Raw genomic sequence first — 22,955 nt, 5'->3', positions numbered from 1 at the left:
AACATTTGGCACTTCTAAGGAATTTTAAGTAAAAAATTTATTAAATATAAGAATGCAAGAAATTTTACACACTAATAGAGCAATAATTGTTTAAAAATATTAAATGGAAATAAAATAATTAAACACAGATTTAGCAACACAAAACTATATTAGGTAGATACTCTTTAAATAAATACCATTTCCTTAATAAAACATTATTCAAAAACCCTTGACACTGTAATAAAAATACACAAAAACTTTTAAAAAATAAACAAATTGAATAAGTATTTTATTTTAAAAAACCAATTCAATACTAATGTCTGTACAATAAAGAACCAATTATCCGGGATGCTCGGGACCATCGCTATCCCGGATGTCTTAATTTCCCGGTTTCCTGGATTGACAAAAAAGTGTCGTTAATCGATGTTTTATCAAACCCAAATTACAAGGAAAAAATGTAAACACATTTTAAAGTAAGAGAAAAAAGAAAAGCACTCCTAAATCTAAAAAGGAAAAAAATTGTAGAAAAATAAAATTTAAAAGAATAAAAAAATTTGCAAGTTTAGACAAGAAAAACAAGTTTAAAAAATAATTACGATTCCTAAATCAACTAATAAACAAAACCAATGATTAAATAACGCAATATATTTCATGGGGGGGGGGGGCGAAAATAAAAGGAAAACCTATTAATCTAAATAAAAACAACACTTGAAAATTATCGAACCGAAACGATAGTTAAAAAACGGCACTTGCATAAATATTAAAACCTAGAACAAGGCAAGATCAACGGACTTTTAAAAAAAAAAAAAAAAACTAATGAAAAAATTAGGTAATACAAATAATTTTATTGAGTGCAAAATTTATCATGAAAAAGAAAAAAAAAACGTAGTGGAATCAGAAAAACGAAACTGCAATCTGCTTCATAAAATAATTGTATGCTTAAATTAATAAACAATTCTCCTTTTTTTTTTTTTATAAAAACGCGATTTTTAATTAAAGCAGGTGTGATTCCACATCAAGAAAAACTTGCGAATGATACCGCACTTCCAAAGAATCAGAATTTATTCAAAAGAAAAACATTTTATTTTTATTAATCGATGTCAAATAGATAAATATATTTTTCTCTTTCATCTTCTGTTCACTGATATGCATGTGCAATGCATTTTCCCCACCCCCTCGTAAATCAAACTAGCAAAAGAAATCATCATGCCACTCCTTTGAGTTTAACGACCTAAAAGAGAATAAAGATCTAAAATCTTCAAGGTCGCGGAAGAAATGACGTTTCTCTGGGTAAACGGGGGAAAAAATTCTTCCCTTCCTCACATTTTCCTCTACTCAACTTCAAGGATTAGTCCAGTTTCCGCTTTTTTTTTCATATCGTTTTAGTTCAAAACGGCGGGAGAACCGAGCAAATTTTTTTTCCGGATTATCTGGATACCAGATAAATGGTTCTCTACTGTATGCATGAAAAAAAGAGTTGCAGACTTAGCTCTCCGCAATTAAGTCTTGCTAAAGTCATTGGTACATGATTTGTTGAAATTGATCCATACTTCCTTTTCGACTTAAGACATCCTTGAAATTTTTTTTTTTTAAATATACGAAGACTAAACGAATAATTGATATCACGTTGCTAGTTTACGAGCTTGTTGCCAACCGTGGAAAAATACGCATTAAAAACTATAAAAACAGCAAGATACAATATCAATTCCAACTATCCAGAGTACGAGTTTCCCCACTCCTGAACGGACGTCACTCGATAACGACATGTGACGTCATTGCATTCAACTCCACACGAAAGAAGAGGAAAATTTCACCCGCCCCCAGTGTAAGGGGGCGGGTGAAATAGGAGTGTTAAGAGGTAACGTTGAAGAGGGGGGAAAATAAAGCATGTTCAGCTATGCTTCAGGCAGATGGTAGTTTGATAAGAGGGGATGGAATTCAAGCTGAAAGAAAAACTTACCTTCGCACTCGCGGAAAAATTAGGTAATTCTGAGTTTGGCCGTCGATCGCAGTAAAATTCGGGAGTTTTTCAAATCAATTCCGGAGGGCGGGAGAATAACTCAAAATTCGGGAGACTCCCGCAAAATGCGGGAGAGTTGGCACGTCTGCATGAACAATAAAATATACACCTAGTTCTTTTTGAAATAAAATAACCATAACACTTTAAATAAGATAGAAACATTAGGTAATCACAAATACAAAAAGCTTAACTCTGAAAAATTTATTCTTAATAAAATTTCAAATCAGGGTGTATTTACATTTCACAGAAACAGAATTTCAGATAAAAAAATAATCCCAAAACTTCATTTTAATTACTTCCTGTTTTATAAAAACAGGATTTTAGATTAAATATTAAAAAAAAATCCAGAGAATTCAGATCAATTGTAATTATTTCAAAAATTTAGGTAAATTGTTTTAAAAAAACCATACATATAAAATAATTTAAAGAACTGCAATATATTACTTTTATTTATCTCAAAATAGTACTTTAAAAAAAAAAGATGGTTTCTTGTACAGTTGTTATTTAGCAAAGTAGGTAATGTCCTTAAATGACTTAAGCTTCAAAACTAAAACTATTAATTTATCATATAGATATTATAGCTACTTATGGTTACAGTTAGGTAGAATTTGCATTCCAATTTTTCAGAACAAGAGTTCTTTTCATGCTTAGTAAATTTTAGAGAATTCCTAATATCTCTTTAGCAACAATCATACAATAACTATTCAAAGCATAGCAGTTCCTCAAAATGCAATGAATTTTAGTCTTTAATACATTATTGTAAAAAAAAAAAAAAGTATACTTGATTACCTGACCCTGCCCTTGTCGTTCTAAGTCAACAACACACATATCTACAATTGGACCAAGATTGGTGAATGTTTCCATTGTTTCTGTGAAAGATCCACTTTCATTAGCATTCACATTAAGTTTAACAAGTTGAGAATCTCCCAATCTGGATCCTACATAAACAACTCCATTGTCTAAATAGGTTATACATTCTGGAATTGTAATCTAAAAAAATACAAAGAATTCTATAAACACTCAAACAAGTCATGCTAGTTGAAATATATTCTGAAGCCAAATTAAAAAGTTTTACTGTCAAATTCTAATTGTTAAACGTTTGTTTAATTGTCTTTCTACTTGTTTGCTAGTTAAAATAAAAGCTTATCTAAAATTGAAAAAAAAAAAACTTTTTATAATAAATTTTATAGCCAAATGAATTTTATAATTTTTTTTTAAAACAATATTAATTGGAATCAATACATCAGAATGAAATGAAAATTCTTCTTTTAAAAGATTAACACTTTAAATTAAATCAGAGTTAATTTTATTAGTAAAAATTTTAAGTTCATAATTTTAAATTTAATTTTGCAATGAGGTCAATGAAGAACCTAACATCAACTGAACTCAAAAGAAGAAAGTTAAATGGCTAACATGAGAAAATTGTGGCTCAGTGTAATCTAAATGATTACAAACCACTACATAAATTTACGACAGAATCAGCATGATTTATGAGTGATGAAGTAGACTCAAAAGCAAGATTTAAAATTTTTGTGCGAGCAAGATCATATTAAAAACATTAAATCTATTTCATTTCAACCAAATTTTTAAAAAAAGCGATAAATGTACTCCCACAATGATTCATTAATTCTTTTGCAACAAATCGGAATTTGGAACAAATTCCTCACTCACAGTCATATTTTATTAAAATGTTAAGTATTGTGATCTTTAAGAAAATGAAAGAAAAATATTTCTGGAGCGAACTATCTTTTATACTTATGCGATTTCGTATACATTTATATTTTATTTTATTAATTTGAAATTCCAGCAGATGCCAGCCAATCATTGTTAAATTTTTTTAATTCACAAATGAGAATAGAAAAAAAAATCATGAGCATTTCTTTCCCTTCAGATGCACAATAAAGGCAATCTTCAGAATACAATTCTGTAGAAAAAGAGAAACATCTTTCCATAAACTCTGAAGAAAAGAAAACCTAAATTTTCAACTTCCCAAATGAAAAATCTTTCTGCAATAACTCTGCGTTCTGCAACAATGTCACTATGATTATGCCACGGGGCACATCACCTCAAAATTATAACTGGCAATTGAATTTAAGCTTAAAATTAACATGGATAACAATTTTACAAATATTTATTACTTCAAATTTAACATAACATCACATTTATTTGCCAACACAAGTGCAATCCAAACCCCGCATAGGCAGCAAGAAAAATGGTGAAATTGTTAGCAAGAAAAATAGTGAAAAACGTGCGCAGATTTATAACAAATCTTAGCTAAAATTATGTACAAAACAGTCATAAAACTTTATATGCAAGAAATGCATTTTCTCTTGTTGTTTTATGATGTGACATTCTGAGGCAGCAAGTCTCCAAACAATGTATGATAGAAAGCATATTAATTTGATACATGAAATCAAAATATACCTCTCCAAGAAATTCAAACTTCAGGTCTCTAACAACTACAGTTCCATCCATCTTTTCTTCTTTTTCCAATAACAGCATAAATAAGCGACCACACATATTTCCAAGTAAATAGCGAGATCCATTTTCATCCACTTTGCAGTAACAATTTATGACACTTTGCTGAAATAAAATAACAAGTGGTAAATATAAATAACTTTCCAACAGCCTTTTCAAGTTTAAAATATTTAACATCAAAATTTGTAACAAAAAGATTCATTTTACAACTTAATTAATGTTTAAATCTAAAACAATAATAATTTTAATTGAAATATTTTAAATTCATTAACAAAATAAAATATACAAAGAATTTCGAAAATGTTAAGTAGCAAGCACAAATGCAGAATAAAATTGAAATTCATATAAAATATCAACTTGCATTGCTCAGAAAGAAAATTGCTCTTATAAAAAGAGTTATTATTTTCTATTAATTTCAGGAGAAAAACTAACAAATTCAGCCTAAAACAAGATTAGAATAACTATGGATTTGCTCATATACTCAAGAAAGATTGTTTAGTTCAATAAATAAAACTCATGAGTCAATAAAGGGTTAAATTACTAAGCTATAAATATTTAAAGCGTGTGGGGTGCAGAGCAAATTCTTTCCAAAATAGAAATTTTTGCATCATATTGTTTCTTAATATTGTCTTCAGACAGGTAGCCTACAAAATAATAGCAATATGAACAGAAACATCCTATATCCAATATGAAAATCATGATATTTATCACCAAAAGCAGCACCAGCACTTGAAAATCTTGTAAAGGTGGGTTATCTTTATATTAGCCCACGGGCTAATCAATTTTGACACAAAAGATACGATTTGTTATTTAATTCTGTAAGTAATTTCTTCATTCACATAATAAAGAAGAACACATTTTACTTTAAAAGAAATCAATAAATGTAGATGAATCAAAAACTAATAAGATCACACAACAAATATTAATCCTAAAGCCCATTTTTCAATTTTTTATACAGTTTTCCCCCATCACTGAATATTAGTTTTGCATTCTATATTATATTTATTTTACAGTTTTTCACTTTTACAATGCACTTCTTTTTAGTATTGCACTTGTGAAAAAAGATAATTTGTTTTTCGATAAATGATTGCCATTCAATATTTTCCAATTGCAACAATTAACAATTCGCCTTCAAAAAGCATATGCATTAAAAGCATTGTCATTTTTTGGCTTCTTTGTTGCTTTTTTACATGGTAATTCCAAACTAAACACCTGACCCAAAATTCTTATCATAGTTTAAGAATAATAATCAGAGAGTTGCAAATGAGAAACTTTTTTTTTTCCTTTAGAGCCTATTTGTGAATATTTCAAATTAAATACATAATTTAGTATTTTTCTAAAATTTGAGCTTGAGATGGATCAAGAGGAAATTGTCAAGCAATGAGAAATTGCAGTGGTTTGGTGAAGCAGAACAAAACATCAGTAGTTATACAGAGCAAAAAGCCCATGAACAAATTTCAAATTTCTTGCAACATATTTTTCCTTGTTTGGATGCTTTTTTGCACTTATTTCTAAATTAATATTAATTTCTATAGTTTTTGATCTAGGCTTTGAAACTGATCAATGTGAAATGGCAGAGCAGGGAGGTCAGTTTGACTGACAGAATGCAAAAAACAGATATGAGTCAAACATTTAAAATTACCTTGATAAGAGGTGGTGCAATAGCTATGTGTTTATCACCATGATAATAAGTAATAGATTCTTGACCAATCACAATTGCTCCGCAGAAAGGTTCAGGAACTAAAATGGAATTTACAGTTAATACACAAATGCAGTTTGCTATCAATTATGAATTTATAAATTTAAAAAAAAAAACTAAATAATTTTAGTTAAATCAGTTGATATTTAAAGTAAAATGATGAAGATTAAATTAGAAGAAACAACTCAACCTGCTATCACTGTTGTAGCTTCAATTTCAACATTATTTTGCTGCCATGGGCCTTTTGTAAATTCCTTATCTCTCATAGAAATTTCATATGTATTCACGTGTCTGGCATTTGCATCTTGATACACAAGAACAACAGTAGGATTTGAATAGCCATGAAGAAACTGGATGTCATGAACAAGTAATTCTTCCATCCTAAATTAAGTACAAATAAATATAAGATTAATTCATTACAAGCCAAAACACTATTAAAAATACTTTAAGGTTTTGAATAATGAAAGAATAACCTTTAAAAAACACCTCTTCAGTAATCAAACTTATTAAATTTTATCACAGATCAAAGGCCTAACAAGGCATCAAAACAATAATAATAAATAAATAAATAAATAATTTTTTCTAATCACTAACCTTTACATTTATTTTTGATACATCTATATTTTTTTCAAAATACGAAAATTTATAGATCTTCAATCATAACAATATACATTTAATAAGAAAAAACATACAAATCTATAATAATAAAATGAAGAGTTAGTATGTGACTCATAACTCCAGAACAGTTCCATCTTCCAGATTTAGATACTCGAGAACAGTTCTTTGTTCTATCGTCCTGATATTTGGACAGAGTGCAAAAGGGCAATTTTAGCCCCCATAATCTTAAAAATGATTGAATGATTATAAAATGTTATAAGATTATAAAATGATGATAAAATGTTTTTGAATGATTGTTAAGATTTTTTTTTATTTCCAATGGCAGACATGAAAGACAAATTTGTAGCCGAGAACAATATATTCTTTATATTATTCTAGGCTACAAATTTGTCTTTCATGTCTGCCATTGGAAATAAAATAAAAAAATCTTAAAAATCATTCAAAAACTTAGATTAGATTGTTTAGGAGAGACATTTAAAAAAAATGGAATTTTTTCATAGGTTTAGAGCTCGTGCCATTGATATAAATGAAACTGCAGACAATTTTTAAAAAAAAATAAATAAAAACGTCAGTGATGATTGCTCTCATTAATCAAAAAAGGAGTTTATTGCATGTTCTGAGATGCTTAATTATTTTTTATTCATTTTGTAAGATTAACTCAATAATCAACGTAGCTTAGGCGGACTATGTCACCAAATCAGTACTTAAGTTATATGAAATGACGTTTATTTTTTAATGTTATTTTGTTTTTAAAATAGATAAAAAATAAGTTATGTACTGAAAAGCAAAATTAATGAAGACTCCGTCAGACTAAAACTACTCTATCAGAACCAAATATACTACTACAGGTAAAATTAGCATATTTGGTGTCCAATAAAACTGCATTAATACTATTCAGTTTTAATATAGATACTGAGAAAAGAGGTATTTTACAGGCCAACAAAAGGGATTACTACCAGAGAAAAATTGCAGGCTGTCTATTTGACAACATGATTTATCAAATGGTCACCTTTTTACAAAATTAGTCGGTATTTTTTTAAAAACAGTCAATTTTTAGCTGTTTTTTTATTAAAAAAAAAATTAGTTTCTATAGTTAGTTGCCAGTGATGGCCCTAAAATGAAACTAGCTTTCAATTCTTGTTACTAGATGTGATAAATATGATTGAGCATTAATAATTTTTCTTTGTCATGGAGTAACATTTTATTTCAGCAAAAATATGAATAAGCAATGAAAATTTTTTACATTGTAGCTTCTTCAGCTTGGAGAGCAGCTTAAGTTATTATCTAAAATGCTTTATCAAGCTAAAAACTTACCTAACAACACATAAAATTTTTGAATTTAATTAGTAACATGGCCTCAAAAATATTTCTAATAAGACCTTTACATTTTAAAATTAGAATCATCACTTTAATATGGTTTGAAAATAATTATTTCTATTAAAATAAAGCAATATTTAATACAACAGTTTATATTTACTATGCTTACTATATATACTTATGATTATTATACATACCATGTTATACTTATATTTACTATATATCTCATATACTATGTAGAATTCCCAGCGATTTCAACTGAGAAATATAATAAGTAGATATAATAGCAATTTATATTTGGCCAAATATCTACGATTGAGTTGAACGTAACCACTTTTTTTAACAGTGTATAGTACAAGTATGCGTGAAAATCGATAAAAAACGTCTCTAACGAAGTCTTATTTTAAAACATAAATATCTAATTACGATTTGTAAAAAACTATATTTGTAAATACGCGTTTTATTAATAAATAATAGTTATGCATACATAATATAAAATTTAAAATAATTTTTTTTTACCTATTACTGCTGCAATTTGGTATTACAGAAATAATGTAATACACTTTAAATCCCACAATCCATTGCGCTTTTAATTTAGAAATATATTAGGCATAGCAGTTGACCATTTAGTAAATGATAAAATATTTAGTATAGAGTTAAGAAGAAGAACTGTTACTTAGTTAAGTGTTGGATCAGAATACATTATAAAACTTTTTTTTTCACTCACAAGGTTTGAGACAAAATCAAAGCAAGAACAAAAAATATAGAAAACTTATTTTGAGTTTAAAATATTGTAATTACCTCACATTGAAAGCCTTGAGTTCTTTCATATCTTTATCTAAGGGAATAACTTTAAAGAGACCATCATATAACCGTAACCCAATTATCCGACAAAGAGGATCAATGATACCAATGCTTCCAGTCTCTGAAGGTCTAGCAATGGTATCCTGTAAGACAATAACAAATAATTTCATCAAATTTAAACAGTATACATTTGTGTACCTACAATTATTCAACAATTTTATAGTTAATTGCACATCAGAATATAAATAGTAATTCTAACAAATACTGTAAACAAAAAGTTTGATATTCCAAGCATTTCTTTAAATCTATTTTTTTTAATTAATTAATCATGCTAAACACATGTATAAAAACGGTGATTATTAGCAAGAAAATTTGATAATAAAGTCCATTAGCACAATTTATTTAAATATGCAAAGCAGAAACAAATTGTATTGTAGTAACCCTAGGAAGAAAAATTTGGCTTTCTCTTTTTGCTGTATTAAGTAATTTTTCGTAATAATAAAAAGTGGACAAAACAGATCCTTTCTTGGGGAATTAAATAAAATGGAATTTTCATTAAAATAGCTGAATTTTTCTTTTTCTTAACAATATGTTTATAAAAAAGCTCATCCTTGTCTATGAAGAAATATACAAAGACAAATACATTTATGGGCTCACTTATATTATAAAATTATTTTTATTAAATACTGTTCCTCAACTAATTACATTTTTATAACAAAATCTAACTAAGCTTTTAAAAATACATTTCAAGTAACAAATCAAAATTAAATTGAGTAAAACATATATTTATCTCCCAGAGAAAATGAAAAAAGTATAAAATTTGAATATGTCTAATAAAATAATAATTAAATTAGCCAGAAATAAAATATTTGTCTTGTATCAGAATTTAAAATTATAAAATAAATCATAAGATAAATATAATAGATGCTTTGTTATGCAGCACAATTAAAAGAATGAAACAAAGCAGGATATATGATATACAGTAATTAGATGCATAACTTGAAGAGATGAAAATTGTTATATTAGTTTTGATAGCTAAAAAGCTTTTTGTTGAGCCAAATAATAACTAAAATTAGAACCATAAATACATTAACAACTTATCATTGCATCATAACTTATCATTAAATCCAAACTTATTATTAAGAATCTTGGCCTCAGTAAATGGAGGTATGATGAGAAGCATATAGAAAAAATGAGTATAATATTTCATGATACAAACCGCAACATTTCCATGAGCTTTAGTAATAATTTCCATCGAGCCTTTTTCATAAACACATTCTAAGATGCAGGCATTATATTTATGGGTAAGTAGAAAGAGCAAATCCTTCTTTTCATCCTAAAAGTAATAAAATTTAGATTTAAAATATCAAAATATGGTATAAATAAAATCGAAACAAGAATGAAGAAACATGTAATCAATATTACATTTAGAATGCAAAACTTTTTATCATTTACATTAATATTTCAACTATACTTTAGTATAGTCAAAAGCTAAAAAAGTATATAAATTCTATAGGAGAGGCATTTGGCCTATTTTGAAAAGTATTTTTAAAGCAAATGCAAAAAAGACATTAAATTTTTCATACTAATATTTTACTAATATTCAATTTATAAAAAAAAATTATAAAATAAAAATATATTTAATAACAAATTTATGACACCAGGAGTAATATAAAAAAAATAAATTTTTTTCTCTAGTGCACAAAGCTACCCTTCTAGCAGCAATTATCAAAATAAGTAGGACAAATGACATTTATATGGAGGAGAAATATTAATTACAATCTTCTGATGTGGAAAATATGTTCAATGGCATGAAGATTTAAAGAAAAATAATGAAATAAAAAAATTGAAATTTAATACTGCGATAAAGGTTTTGATTACATGAAAATGGAAAAAGACCTTATTTTGGTTTGATGGATTTCAGACTAATAAGATTTATTTTTCTACAATTTAAAAGACCACTAGTAAAAATTAAGAAAGTCGAACAATAAAAAGTTTATTGCTTCTCGTATTTATGAAAATATATAAAAAAATTTAAATATGGATAAAATACATTATAAAATTAGATAATAAGCTTGAAAAGACTAATTAATTTCAACTTAACTTTTTAAGTAAATCATAAAAAAGTACCTTTTTTTAATTTTATTTTATAGATAATTATTGTAAATATTATTACTACAATATTAACTATAATTATCCTTTGCTATAGCTCTGGACGCAATACGATACAACAGTCATAGCCTAATTCCTTATAACAGTAGAGAGTTGTTTTTTTTCCCCTTTTCCATTCCTCAAGTTAAAAATTACAATATCGCATCCTATCGATTATTTCTTGCAAATAAAAATAATTAGCAATTGGTTTAAATATTTGTAATCTAAAATGAAAGCACACTAAAAGTTGCGGATAATAGTATTTTTGTATTTTCTTTCGTGCGTTAAAGCTGGAAAAAATACACTTTCCAAACCAAACTGGGTTAATTGAAAAATATTTTTTCCACAATAAATCTGTATTAGTTATAATAGCAAAAATGTAATAAAAAAAAGAAAACAATTATAAACACAATGAAAAATACAGTGAGAAAAGTATCAATATGATTACCGGAGGGCGAAATAACTTCATTACAGTAATCCGACCATAGATGCCAATTTCTTTAATAGCTCTCAGGCCTTCAGGAGTGACTGAGTAAATCTCCAAACGAGTATTTTTTGCAAGAAGTAAGTTGAGATCATCTGGAGAGGTGAAATTTCCTACAATAATAGAAAACAAATAACATTGTATAATTCCATTTTACAAACACATATTTTAATATACAAACTTGCTAAGTATTTATAAACACTATGAAATCAAAATTCTAAAATATTGAAAATTATTTCAAAATAAAATTCAATTAAAAAAGGAGCCATATAATTACGAAAATTAATAAAAAAAGTTTCGGCTTGAAAAGAACTACCTTTTTTTGACAGTGACTAGGTAATGAAGTTTAGATATTTCATGGTAACATTTTAAAACTCATATTTATTGCGTAAGGAAATACATTCTGTTAAGATTTAGATAAAACATGCATTTTGGGGACAATTACACTGGTAATATAGATTTAAAGAAAGTTTCTAATTAGACAAGGGGTGTCAAAGTCGCGACCAAAGTTTTGTGGCCCAGTCAATATATCCGAAGCAAAGTAAAAATAAAATTGAAATGTGAATTAGAAACGAAACTATAATAATAATAAACGAAACTTAAAATTATAATATACTTTATTTATAAACTATACGGATCATTTTAAATTGTCCGTTCAAAAATGTAAAATTCTAATTGGCCGAAATGGAGTCCGTTTCACACTAAGCTATCAATTAGATAGTACATAATCAGGTTTATCCTATTATAGCGAGGTAAGTTGGTCATCTTGCTCCAAGGTTCTCAATCAATTCTGGGATTTGAAAGAAAAAATATGTAAGTTTTTACAAACTATAAATCAAGATACAAGTTTGTTCTCCGATCAAATATGGCTGCAAGATTTATCTTTTATGGTTGATATAACCAAACACTTATTTGATTTCAGTGTTTTCATTACAGAAAAAAAAATGGGAGAGAATTTTTCGCTCTTTCTCAAAAACAGGGTGAGATTTCTAAAAATTAAAAAAACACGAATAGACTTGGGAAAAAAATATTTCTTTAATTATAATACATTTTTAACATCTTCTAATTTCTAAACCATTGAATATTTTTATTGCATCATCATATGGAAAATGTTCCATATCTACTTTTTCATCAGCTATTCTCATTAGGTTGCTCAAATGCTCATCAGTCAAATCTGTTACAATATTTTGTTTTAATTCGGTTTTGGGTGCTAAATGACAGATGCTGAACTATTCGGAATCACTAATTAAATTTGTAGCATTGTGCATGCACTTTCCTATCCTCTACATCTGCCAGTATAGGCTTTTCAATTATTTCTGTTATAGTATAGTGAAGTTCGTTGAAGTTATTTCCATGTTCATACTTCTTGTTAGGTTATCACAGTTTTCACAGACTTCAACTTTTATAAATTGCTGTTAATTGTTGGTGAGGGAGTTCAGTAATTCATTTACAGCTAAAAATAGAGCTAACTTTAAACAACTTATTATAAGGGACTCATTTTTTTTCTCAACACTTGTCGTAGCTGTTTTCATGTCTTTTTCAAAATGGCGGATTTTATTAAAATTTGCGGAGGACGAAATTTTTTCCAAAATTCGAGAGATTCGTGTATTTTAAAATTGATTAATAGAGTGCGCGAACTTCTCGCGTTAATCATCTTTTAATGCGAGAAAAGAAAAAAATATTCGAGATACTTGCGCTGTAGTGAAAACACTGGATTTAAATTTATTGTTACAAGGCAAGGATCAGATCATTACGAACATGTTTGACATAATTAAAAAAACATTCAAAAGTAAACTATTTCTTTGGGAAAGGCAACTGAAAAATGAAGATTTAACGCACTTCCCAAGGTGCAACAAGAACAAATCTAGTTTAGACGATACTGCATTGTATCAAAAATACGCAGAATAAAATTTCAAATCTTAGAACAGAATTTGAAACAAGGTTTGAAGATTTTAATTATTTGGAAGACAAATTTTGTTTGTTTTCTTTGATTTTCTCAATAAATATAGACTCAGTACCAGGGTTGGCAGGTTTTTGACATGTGACAGTTTTTGACAGTTTAAACCATGGTTTAAACCGTCACGTCAAAAACCTCACTGTCAAAAATGTCAAAAACCTATATTCATATGTGAAATTTAATTAATACATAAAATTTATATATTTTTTATGAAGGATAGTGTTTTTAAATATGTTCTAGAAAAAATCAATTTAAAATTTTGAAGAAACACTTATATTTTGAATAGTAACCAAAATCTTGTACTTTTGAAAGCTCACATCTTTTGTAATATTATGTATTCATTTTCATGTGTTATTGAAAATCTGCAGTGATATTATTAAGAAATTTATTTATAACCAAATTTAGTGTATAGTATAGATTATACTAAAAATTAGACATTTTTAAAGATAAACATTAGCAGTTTTGCACATTAGACATCTTTTAAAGAAAAATCTTTTCAATATTCTTTTAAATCTTCTTAATAATCTTTTTAACATAAGACAATACAAATTTAAGTGCTTTCTGTTAAATACACAGAATAGTTAGTGTCGATTTATAGTATATTCAGCCTATTCATTTACTATGCTGAAAATTTAGTTTATCCAAATACTTGAGAATTTCATTTTGCTGAATACTATATGCATAGTTTTGTTGAATATCTAAATATTCAACTGTTGAATAATTACTTCTTGCTTTCAAGATATGCATTATTTGTATTCTTAATACAAGTAGGGGAAAAAAATTAAGAGGTAAAAATTGTTTTAAAATGATAAGTGTAATAATTATAAATAAATATAATAAACAATATGAATTATATTTATCATTATTCACAAATATAACTACTTTTAAATTCAAATTAACATACTGGATAATAAAGATATTCAGTATAACATTAAAATTTTTTTTCATACACTTGTATCAAGTTTGTATTTATACAACATAACTTGTAAGTTCCTTATAAATATTAGTTATATGTTCCTTATATGTCAAAAATGCATAGTAATAAACTTTTAATTTTCTTAAGTATCAAAAAAAAAAATTTTTTTTTTTCAAAATATAAATATTTAAAAAAATTTTGTGCAAAATTTTTCTGCACATGCATTTGAATATAAATTTCTGAAATTTTAAATCTGTTATTTTACCTTAATTTTAATTAAAAAATATTTTAAAACCTGCTGATTACCTATAGTATAATTAAATTTCAATATAATGCATGGCAACTGTTGGTAGTTTTGAAGTTTATATATTTTTTTGGCAAACTTTAGTTTTTGACATTTTTGACGGTTTAAACCAGTATTATACCCTTGTCATGTCAAAAACCACTTTTTGACGTCAAAAACCCAACCCTGCTCAGTACCCAGTTATATGCAAATGGAAGTGATTGAGATTCAGTGCGACTCAAATTTGAAGGCAAAATTCATTGAAGTGGGTGTGCCTAAATTTTACAAATATTTACCGGCAAGGTTTGAAAATACTCGAAAATTCGCATATGAAATTATTTCCATGTTTGGAAGTACTTATCAGTGTGAGCAATTATTTTCTGTTATGAACGGAAATAAATCTCCTGTTCGAAACCGTATTAATAACACTCAGGTTGGGTCAATTTTGAAAGTAGTCTCGGCCAATAAAATTTCTCCCGACATAGGAGAGATAGTAGCAGAGAAGAGATGTCAAGTATCAAACAATAATTTAACTTTATATATGTTTATTACAATGTACTATTCAAAATAAAAATATTTGTTTCTATGAACATTGATTTTTTTTTTTTTTTTTTTGCGTCCCACCTAAAGTTAAGCATTGTTTATTTGGCCCAAGTTAGCTTTTGAGTTTGACACTCCTGAATTAGACTATAGATATTATTTTAAAAAATTAATTATGAAGTTTTAAATAAGATGTTAATGATCTTCATAAATGTCCCTTTTTTGCAAACACATGTCTAAAACCATATCTTCATAGTAAAATCATTCTCACCAACCATTGGACGATTTCTATAAAATTTCATCAGGCGGTTGTAAAGTCATGTCATTCGTCCAGTAGCTTTGATAAGGGTATTTTAAAAACCAAAATTATTTTGTATACATAATACTATGTATAAAATTAAATGTTCTATACATTTTGTTTATTATAATGAAAAAATAAATTTTTCATTTTGCTGTCAAACAAGTTAAGTAGAGTCAGCTGTAATGAAACAAAATTCCAGGTGTAAGCAAAGAAAAAATTTTGTTTTCTAAAAAAAATGGTTAGCTTAATGATAAAAAAAATATATATATATATAGAAAAGTTGTTTATGAGCAATTTGATTTAATGAGGAATTTTTCAAAAACTTATTGAAAATTATTTTATTCAAAATTAAAAGGATTACATTAGATCAGTGTTTCCAAAACTTATGACTTTTGCGTTCCCTTTCTAAATTTTTCGTAACGCTGTGTACCACTAATAAGAAGATTAATGTATTTTTTACTCTAAAAAATTGCACAAAAGTTAAAAATCACAACTGGCTGTTGAGACCGCTAGTTATGAACTGTTAACTCTGCAAAAAATAGCCAATAGAAAAATACGTAATTGTAGATTTTCATGGCTGGCTTTGTTTTTAAATATTTTTTTAAAAATTTTTGTTTGTTGCAAGATGTTTCGCATAAGAACACCTACCCCCGCTAAACTGCTCCCGCCCAAAAGCAGAAAGTGCCTATAACTGTGACGTACGTGGCAGAACAAACGAAGCCTTGCAGAACAATTTGTATTTTGAATAATTGACAGCGTTTTCCTGCGAGCTCCGGTAGTCTTGCAGAACAATCCCCAACCCTAATTTCATACATTCTTCTACAGATTTTTAAGGCAGCCCTTATTTTAATGTTCGGACCTTCATATCATAGGCATTTTATTAATAATTCATCATCATCATCGTCATTAACAAAATTTTGCACTTCAAAAGTGATTGAAAAAGTAACAAATCAAGAATGTTTGCCTCGGTTTAAAAAATAATGTAGTGTATCTGTGTATGATCCTGTATTTTAATAAATGAAAATATATTGTATTTTAACGTAAAGATTACTTTTTTTCGCTGTGAAATGTTTGCAGAACATTTGTATAAATTAATAAGTCCTGTTGCAGAACATTTGAAAATATTCTGCTTATGGGTGCTCCCGTACCCCTAGGGGTACGCGTACCACACTTTGGGAAACACTGCATTAGATTATAGGTGAACATTTCACTCACTTAGAACTTCCCTCTCTTAGTTAAAAAAAGTATACAGATATGCAATAAATAGTATGATTTGAATGGTCCCTCGTCTGTCTAATTAAATGCAACAGAAGAATTGTATTTTCTGTAACAATGCAGTTTAGACTTTAAATTCATTGAATTTAAAAAATAGAAAAGTAAGACAGTTTAATAATTTATGTTACAATAACTTCAAGTGTTTTTTACACTTTTTTAGAATTTTTTATTAATGTATAGATATTTAAAAACTGAAAGGATATAAGTTTACCGTTTAAAGAAATTTTAAATTTCCATAAGTTAATAAAAATAACAGTAAGTGCAAATAGCGTCAATAATCATTTTGACAAAAAATATCGAAACAATAAATCTTAAGTGAGTTAAATATATTTTAAGTTTGCAAATATTATGTTTGTAATGATGGAATAACTTAATGACTAAGAGAAGACATAACTTCAGGGAAGGCTGGTTTATGGTTTAAACCTAATAGTTTTTTTTTTTAAAGAAAAAAACTTTTTATATAAGTACTTTAAGTATAAATATAACTAAATAATAAAATAGTTAATTTTCCCATAAAATCTTTTTAATCTTGAAATAAATATCTGAGTCTGGGTTACTTTAAATAAGCATATGTGATTTGCAATTTTTAAATGTTTACATATTTCTCTTCTGAAAAAATATATTTTTAAAACTAATTAATTCAAGTATATTTAAAATTAAGTCATAATTTGCTAAAAATTCCTAAAATAATACAGACTATCACCAGCTCCATGCTTAGATAATTCTTTAAAAAATGCAATTATAGAAGAGTTTAGATCAAATGTTGTTATTATTATTAGTATTTTTTTAATTTTTTAAAACAATACATTATGTTTGCAACAATCAAAAGAATAAATATGGGAGTGATGTGCTTTTCTGAACTTAATATATTAATAATCAATATATTTTTAGAATTTTTTTCTGATATGAGAATAATCTTTTTTAATGGTTGTAATATTTTCAAAATACTTTGTTTGCATAAAAGAGTATAATTCAGAAATATTAAAAATTTATTTAAATTATTATCAGTGTATCTTATTTCATTTAATGTTGAATTACTTATAAGCATTGTTATGCTTAAAGCTTCATTCTGTTGAAATAAATCTAAAAAAAAAATAATAATTTACTCTTATTTATTATTAAATCATCGAAAATCTCATAATTTTCGGAAAAAATTTTAATTAAAAAATATAACTTTTCATTTTTTTATGAAAAAAAGGACACAATTACTTTAATAAGTAAATTGATACAGATTGTTGTAGACTGAATATTGCTAATTAATGGTATTAAATGATGCTAAAGTATAACATTTCATAAATACTGACAAACAAAGGGAGCTCATTTTTTTACATACACTACTAACATAACATTTTGATGTTAAAATTTTATTTGTATGTTAAGTTGAAATGTAACACATTCTATAATCATACATTCAAAAGCTACAATTATTCTTTCTTATCATGTTAGTACGGTTATGGAAGAAAAGTGGATATTTTTTAATTCTTTATTGATAATATTAATTAATAGTTGAAAAAGTTTTCCTGATTATGCTTTATAATAGCTTAGTTGCTTTTTATTTATAGCATAATTTTACCCATCGTTTTATACATAAACAAAAAACAAACAAACCTGATTTTTAAAAAAAACTGGGTTTCTAGGATTTTTTGTTAAGAAACAGATTTTTTTTCTAACCCGCATTGCTTATGAGACAAAATATTCACGTCAGCAAGAAGAAAATGCCTCAATAAAATTATGTAAAGTTGTAATTTTCAGCAATCGGTCAATTTTATATGAATTATGAATTTTTTCACAATTAAAAAAAATTTATTCATAACAAATTTATAGATGCTGTTTTCAAATTGAAATAATGAATATAACTTTTTATTTCAAGTGTTTTTATCAGGACAGGAAGGTAGATGGGGGAACATCGTCAGGTGGCCCACCAGAATTTCGGCATTGATTGGATAAATAGAAATAATAGAATGATAATTCTTGATGTGAAAGAATTTTCAAGTTTGAAATTCTTTTTCTGCTATTATGTCTTTGCTAAAGCAAGCTTACAATTATAGAGTTTCTAGCATATCTTTTGCTAGCATGTAGAGGCCTCTATTGAGTGTAGTAAAATGTTTATTTAACTTTCTAACACATTTTTTTAATATATATGAATTTGTAAAGAAAAGTATACATATTTTTTTAAAACTTTAAAACAGATATTCATGCTAAAGCAATTATATAGATTGAGATGAAATTGTTTTACCCATAGTAGCAATTCTACCAAACACACAATAATGTGTAGCATACATCGAAAATTGTAGAAGAAACAAAATAAAAAATAAGTTAATAAGTAATTGCACATCTCAGGGGACAAAAATAACTAGCACTAAAAAAAATAGCATGTAGACAAAATTATAACCAAACTTTAAACTTACAAAATCAAATTAAAGTTATTTTACTATTTTATTAATAGTTGGGAGAGAAAATTAGAATAATCACTAAGCTTTGGCGACTAATCAGGCAGTGGCATGCAGGAAACGAAAAAAGATACTTCACAGAAGTAAACCATCTTTACGGGTGTAAGAGGCACTCATAGCCAACCTTGGTTAAACCACAACATATTGTTTTCAAATTTTTTCCAACAAAAACGATTTGATGCCTCCGTGATAGTAGGTACTGATGCGGAAACATTCCCATTAATTTGCAAAAATGTTTTTAAATCTGTGATGCTTTCCGCCCTCCTAGTGTCTCGAATGCCACAGAAATTAAGTGACTTTATTGACACAGGCTTCGATACACTAATCTTCCTGCAATAAAGATTGTGTAACTTAAATTTTGAAAAAAATCTAGGCACAGGAGGTAATTTAGGAAACAGGAATGTTCAATTTATTAATCAAAAAGATCTAGCAATAGATCAAGTAGCTTATTAGTAGTAAAGACAAAGAAGCATTTCAATAGATAACATAAACTGTAAAACAAGTGTGGATTCGTACCCTGGAGAAGATAAGCACAAGGTAAAGAGTTATGTTACAAATTTTTTTTTTAAAAATCTATCTACAAATGGAGCAGGAAAGAAACAATTTCATAAAGTAGACTGCTTGAAGTTTAGTAACACTAAAACGACATCAAGCATCAGAGTAACTCTTAAAAAATTTGAACATATTCTCTGTTTACAAAATAACATGTGTTTATAGTACTCATATTTTTAAAATTTACAGGGATGAAAATTTTTTATTTACATGTAACCAAAAAGACATGCTTTCTATTAATTGTGCTTTCATTCAATGTTTACTGGCCTAGAATCTGTAAAAATCATGCAGAGAGATTTTATTAGCCATAGCAACACGCAAATTACAGACTTTCTATTCTTATACCTGTAACGCATGCTCCAACACCCGTTGGCTTGTGGGCCGTAACAACATAATTATAAGCCATTTTATTTAAAAATTGTTACAAAATTAAGCTCATCCAACTTTAAAGTATATGAAGCTCAAAATAAAAGTTTAAATATAAAGTTCCAGTATCACTTTTAGCGCCGACAGACATCAACACAAACACCATACCAGATTTCGATTAATCGATACTTTTTCAGTATCACATGTATCGATATAAAAATTTAAATTTTTTTTTCATTATTATTATTATGGTATAGAATATTTATACCAGAGAGGGTAATTCTTGATCATCAGCATTTAGGACATTTAAACAATTAAAAGAAGTTAAAAATACACCGAAAAATTCTTCTAAATTAATTTTATTTGATCAAGTTCGAAACTGTGACTGTTGATTGTAACTTGCTATCAGTTCTTTCTATAATTTTTGTTTTCGGTGTTTTTCCTTAGTTCAGGAGGTTGTTAAAGCAGCTAGAAAAAGGCCATTGGTTAAAGCAGTTGAAAAAATATCACTTTTTACAAACTTGTACTCAGATGAACATGAATAAGCATGTGTGTTATGTTATTTAAATTTAAAGCAATCTAAAAAATACATAAATAATTAAAACAGGAAGAAAATTTTATTCAAAATATTTCTCAAGATACAATTTTTTACTGAGATTCTTTAAATTAAATTTGCCCACTAAAATATTGACTTTTATTTTTTTTATGTTTTATTTATTTGCCCTGCAATATAAGATAGAGAGACCTGAGATTTTGAAATGTCTGATCAATTAACTATATTATTTCTTTTTAAAAAAGCAGCAAAATGTGTTTTTGAAAACATATCCCGAGCAATATTACAAGAAAAGCCCTTCGTTCCTCTCTAAGGAAGCATTAACTGTTTGCATTCATCAAAACAGTTTTTTAAGTAAATGTCTTAATGAGCTTTTAAATTTTTGACTTTGATATTTTGAGGGAGCTTTTTCGAATTTAATATTTTTTCAAACATAAATTTTCTGACAAAAAAAATTTTTTTTTTCTTTAATCCAATAAGGTTTAAAATAATAAATAAATAAATAAGTAATAATATTAAATAAACAAATTGCAAAACTATAATTTGAATTCTTAAAGCTACTTCAAACGCTAAATTTACTTCCAATGGTAAATTCCCAAAGCCATTCGGTACTTAAAAATTAGAAAGAAAAACCAATTTTTACAAGGCCCTATGGCTCATGAAAATCGAGTCATAATCATGCGCAGTTTGGGAAAAAAATAATAAATAAATCAAAAAGGATCATCCTGAATAACTTTGATCTAAGGCTCCTATACTATCAGTCTAATTCAGGGGCTCTACTTTGATCTAATGATCGGATTATCAGTACCACACTAGAACTCTATATCGCACTAGGATCTAACCCTAAATATGCTAATTAATTAGTGCTGATGATATTTTAAGTTATGAAATCAAACATAAAAACGGATTTTATATACCGCAAAATATAGGAGGGAGGGGGGGGGGAGGACACACTCTAGAAAATATGCAACTGTTTAGGCGGGAGAGAGGTCAAAAGTTTGAGCCCCCTAATATAAATTTTACGTTTTTCGTCATATCTCGAGAACTTTTTAAGTGAATCGAAAAGTTTTTGTATACAATTATAAAATTCGCTTATCCAAAAGTAATTTCAAGCAATAATAATAATAATAATAATTTTCAATAATCATTCACTATTTTTTTATTATTTTATTTAATAATAGCCGAAAAAAATGATAAATTATAAGGTACAAAATTTTTACATATTAAAGAAAATAATTTTAAATGTGAACAAAATCAAATCTTTAATATACAACTTTTTCTTAATTTAATAACTCAGAAGTTAAAAGTACTATGGTCATTAAAGAAAAAGAACGTGTATAAAAAGAACCATCTTCTTAAAAAATTTTAAGAAAGATCTAAAACTGTGTACAATCTCAAAGTTTACAACACGAATTGTTTGTTTATTGCAATACAATGTAAATGCAAAAAAACATCCAATGTCCGAATTTTGAAGTCCTATAACTTTATGAAATTACTCCAATAGCTCAAAATTAGAGTATATTCAAATTATAGTTTTACACATAAAAGAAAGGTACATTTTTTTTCTCTAGAAACAACTTCTTTCTCCTTTTAATGTTACATTGTTTTTGAAAAAAAATAAGGTTAATTAGATCAATCATCATTGAGATTTGATGATCACTAACATTATTAATGAATTTTAATTTCATCTGTTTCTAAATTTCTTTAAGCAAATATTAAAAAAAATATTTAAAAAAGTTAAAGGACTACTCGAGAACTTGTAGTAAGATGATGAGTATGCCTTTTTAGCACCGTTGATAATAATTATGGCTCGCAATATTTATTCTTCCAGTCTTTATAGGTTTTTTATATTTATTTTAACTTTATTAATTAATTTAAATTGTTTAATGTTACTTTAATGCTTGAAATTAACAAAGTAAATAACAAACTTAAACGCATCTCAACGAAAAAAAAAGGTAAGAAATGTATTTGATATAAGTTTACATGCATTTTGATTGAGTTTACGTTTGATATAAGTTTACATTTGGTATAAGTTTACATACTATACTCAGTATTCTTGAAATAATTCCATTGTCAATTCAAAAATTACAATTTCATAAAATTAATTCTTTTAACAATCGTTTTTATTCCTATTTAATCACCCTGGTTACTTGAGAAAAAAAACTAACAAATTCATAAATGAAATTCTAAAGGTAAAAAAAGAAGAAAAAAT

At 26.8% G+C, this 22,955-nt stretch overlaps 1 protein-coding gene across 1 annotated transcript in view; it reads right to left on the bottom strand.

Annotated features, from left to right (window-relative positions):
* Nucleotides 1-20,391, bottom strand: part of pic (DNA damage-binding protein pic) — a 39,588-nt gene extending 19,197 nt beyond the window's left edge. Inside the window, exons 1-8 of the mRNA XM_016049053.3 lie at nt 20,170-20,391; nt 11,515-11,663; nt 10,135-10,251; nt 8,913-9,058; nt 6,367-6,557; nt 6,120-6,217; nt 4,424-4,582; nt 2,789-2,989 (exon numbers count right to left, since the gene is read on the bottom strand). Of these exons, the coding sequence (XP_015904539.1) occupies nt 2,789-2,989; nt 4,424-4,582; nt 6,120-6,217; nt 6,367-6,557; nt 8,913-9,058; nt 10,135-10,251; nt 11,515-11,663; nt 20,170-20,230 (1,122 nt within the window). The 5' untranslated portion in view covers nt 20,231-20,391. The remainder of the gene's footprint in view (nt 1-2,788; nt 2,990-4,423; nt 4,583-6,119; nt 6,218-6,366; nt 6,558-8,912; nt 9,059-10,134; nt 10,252-11,514; nt 11,664-20,169) is intronic.
* Nucleotides 20,392-22,955: the final 2,564 nt, after the last annotated feature.

This window comes from Parasteatoda tepidariorum, chromosome 3, assembly GCF_982258835.1.
Source record: "Parasteatoda tepidariorum strain Cologne lab strain chromosome 3, Ptep-v5.0, whole genome shotgun sequence".
NCBI lineage: Eukaryota > Metazoa > Arthropoda > Arachnida > Araneae > Theridiidae > Parasteatoda > Parasteatoda tepidariorum.
This window is presented reverse-complemented; position numbering and strand designations above follow the sequence as displayed.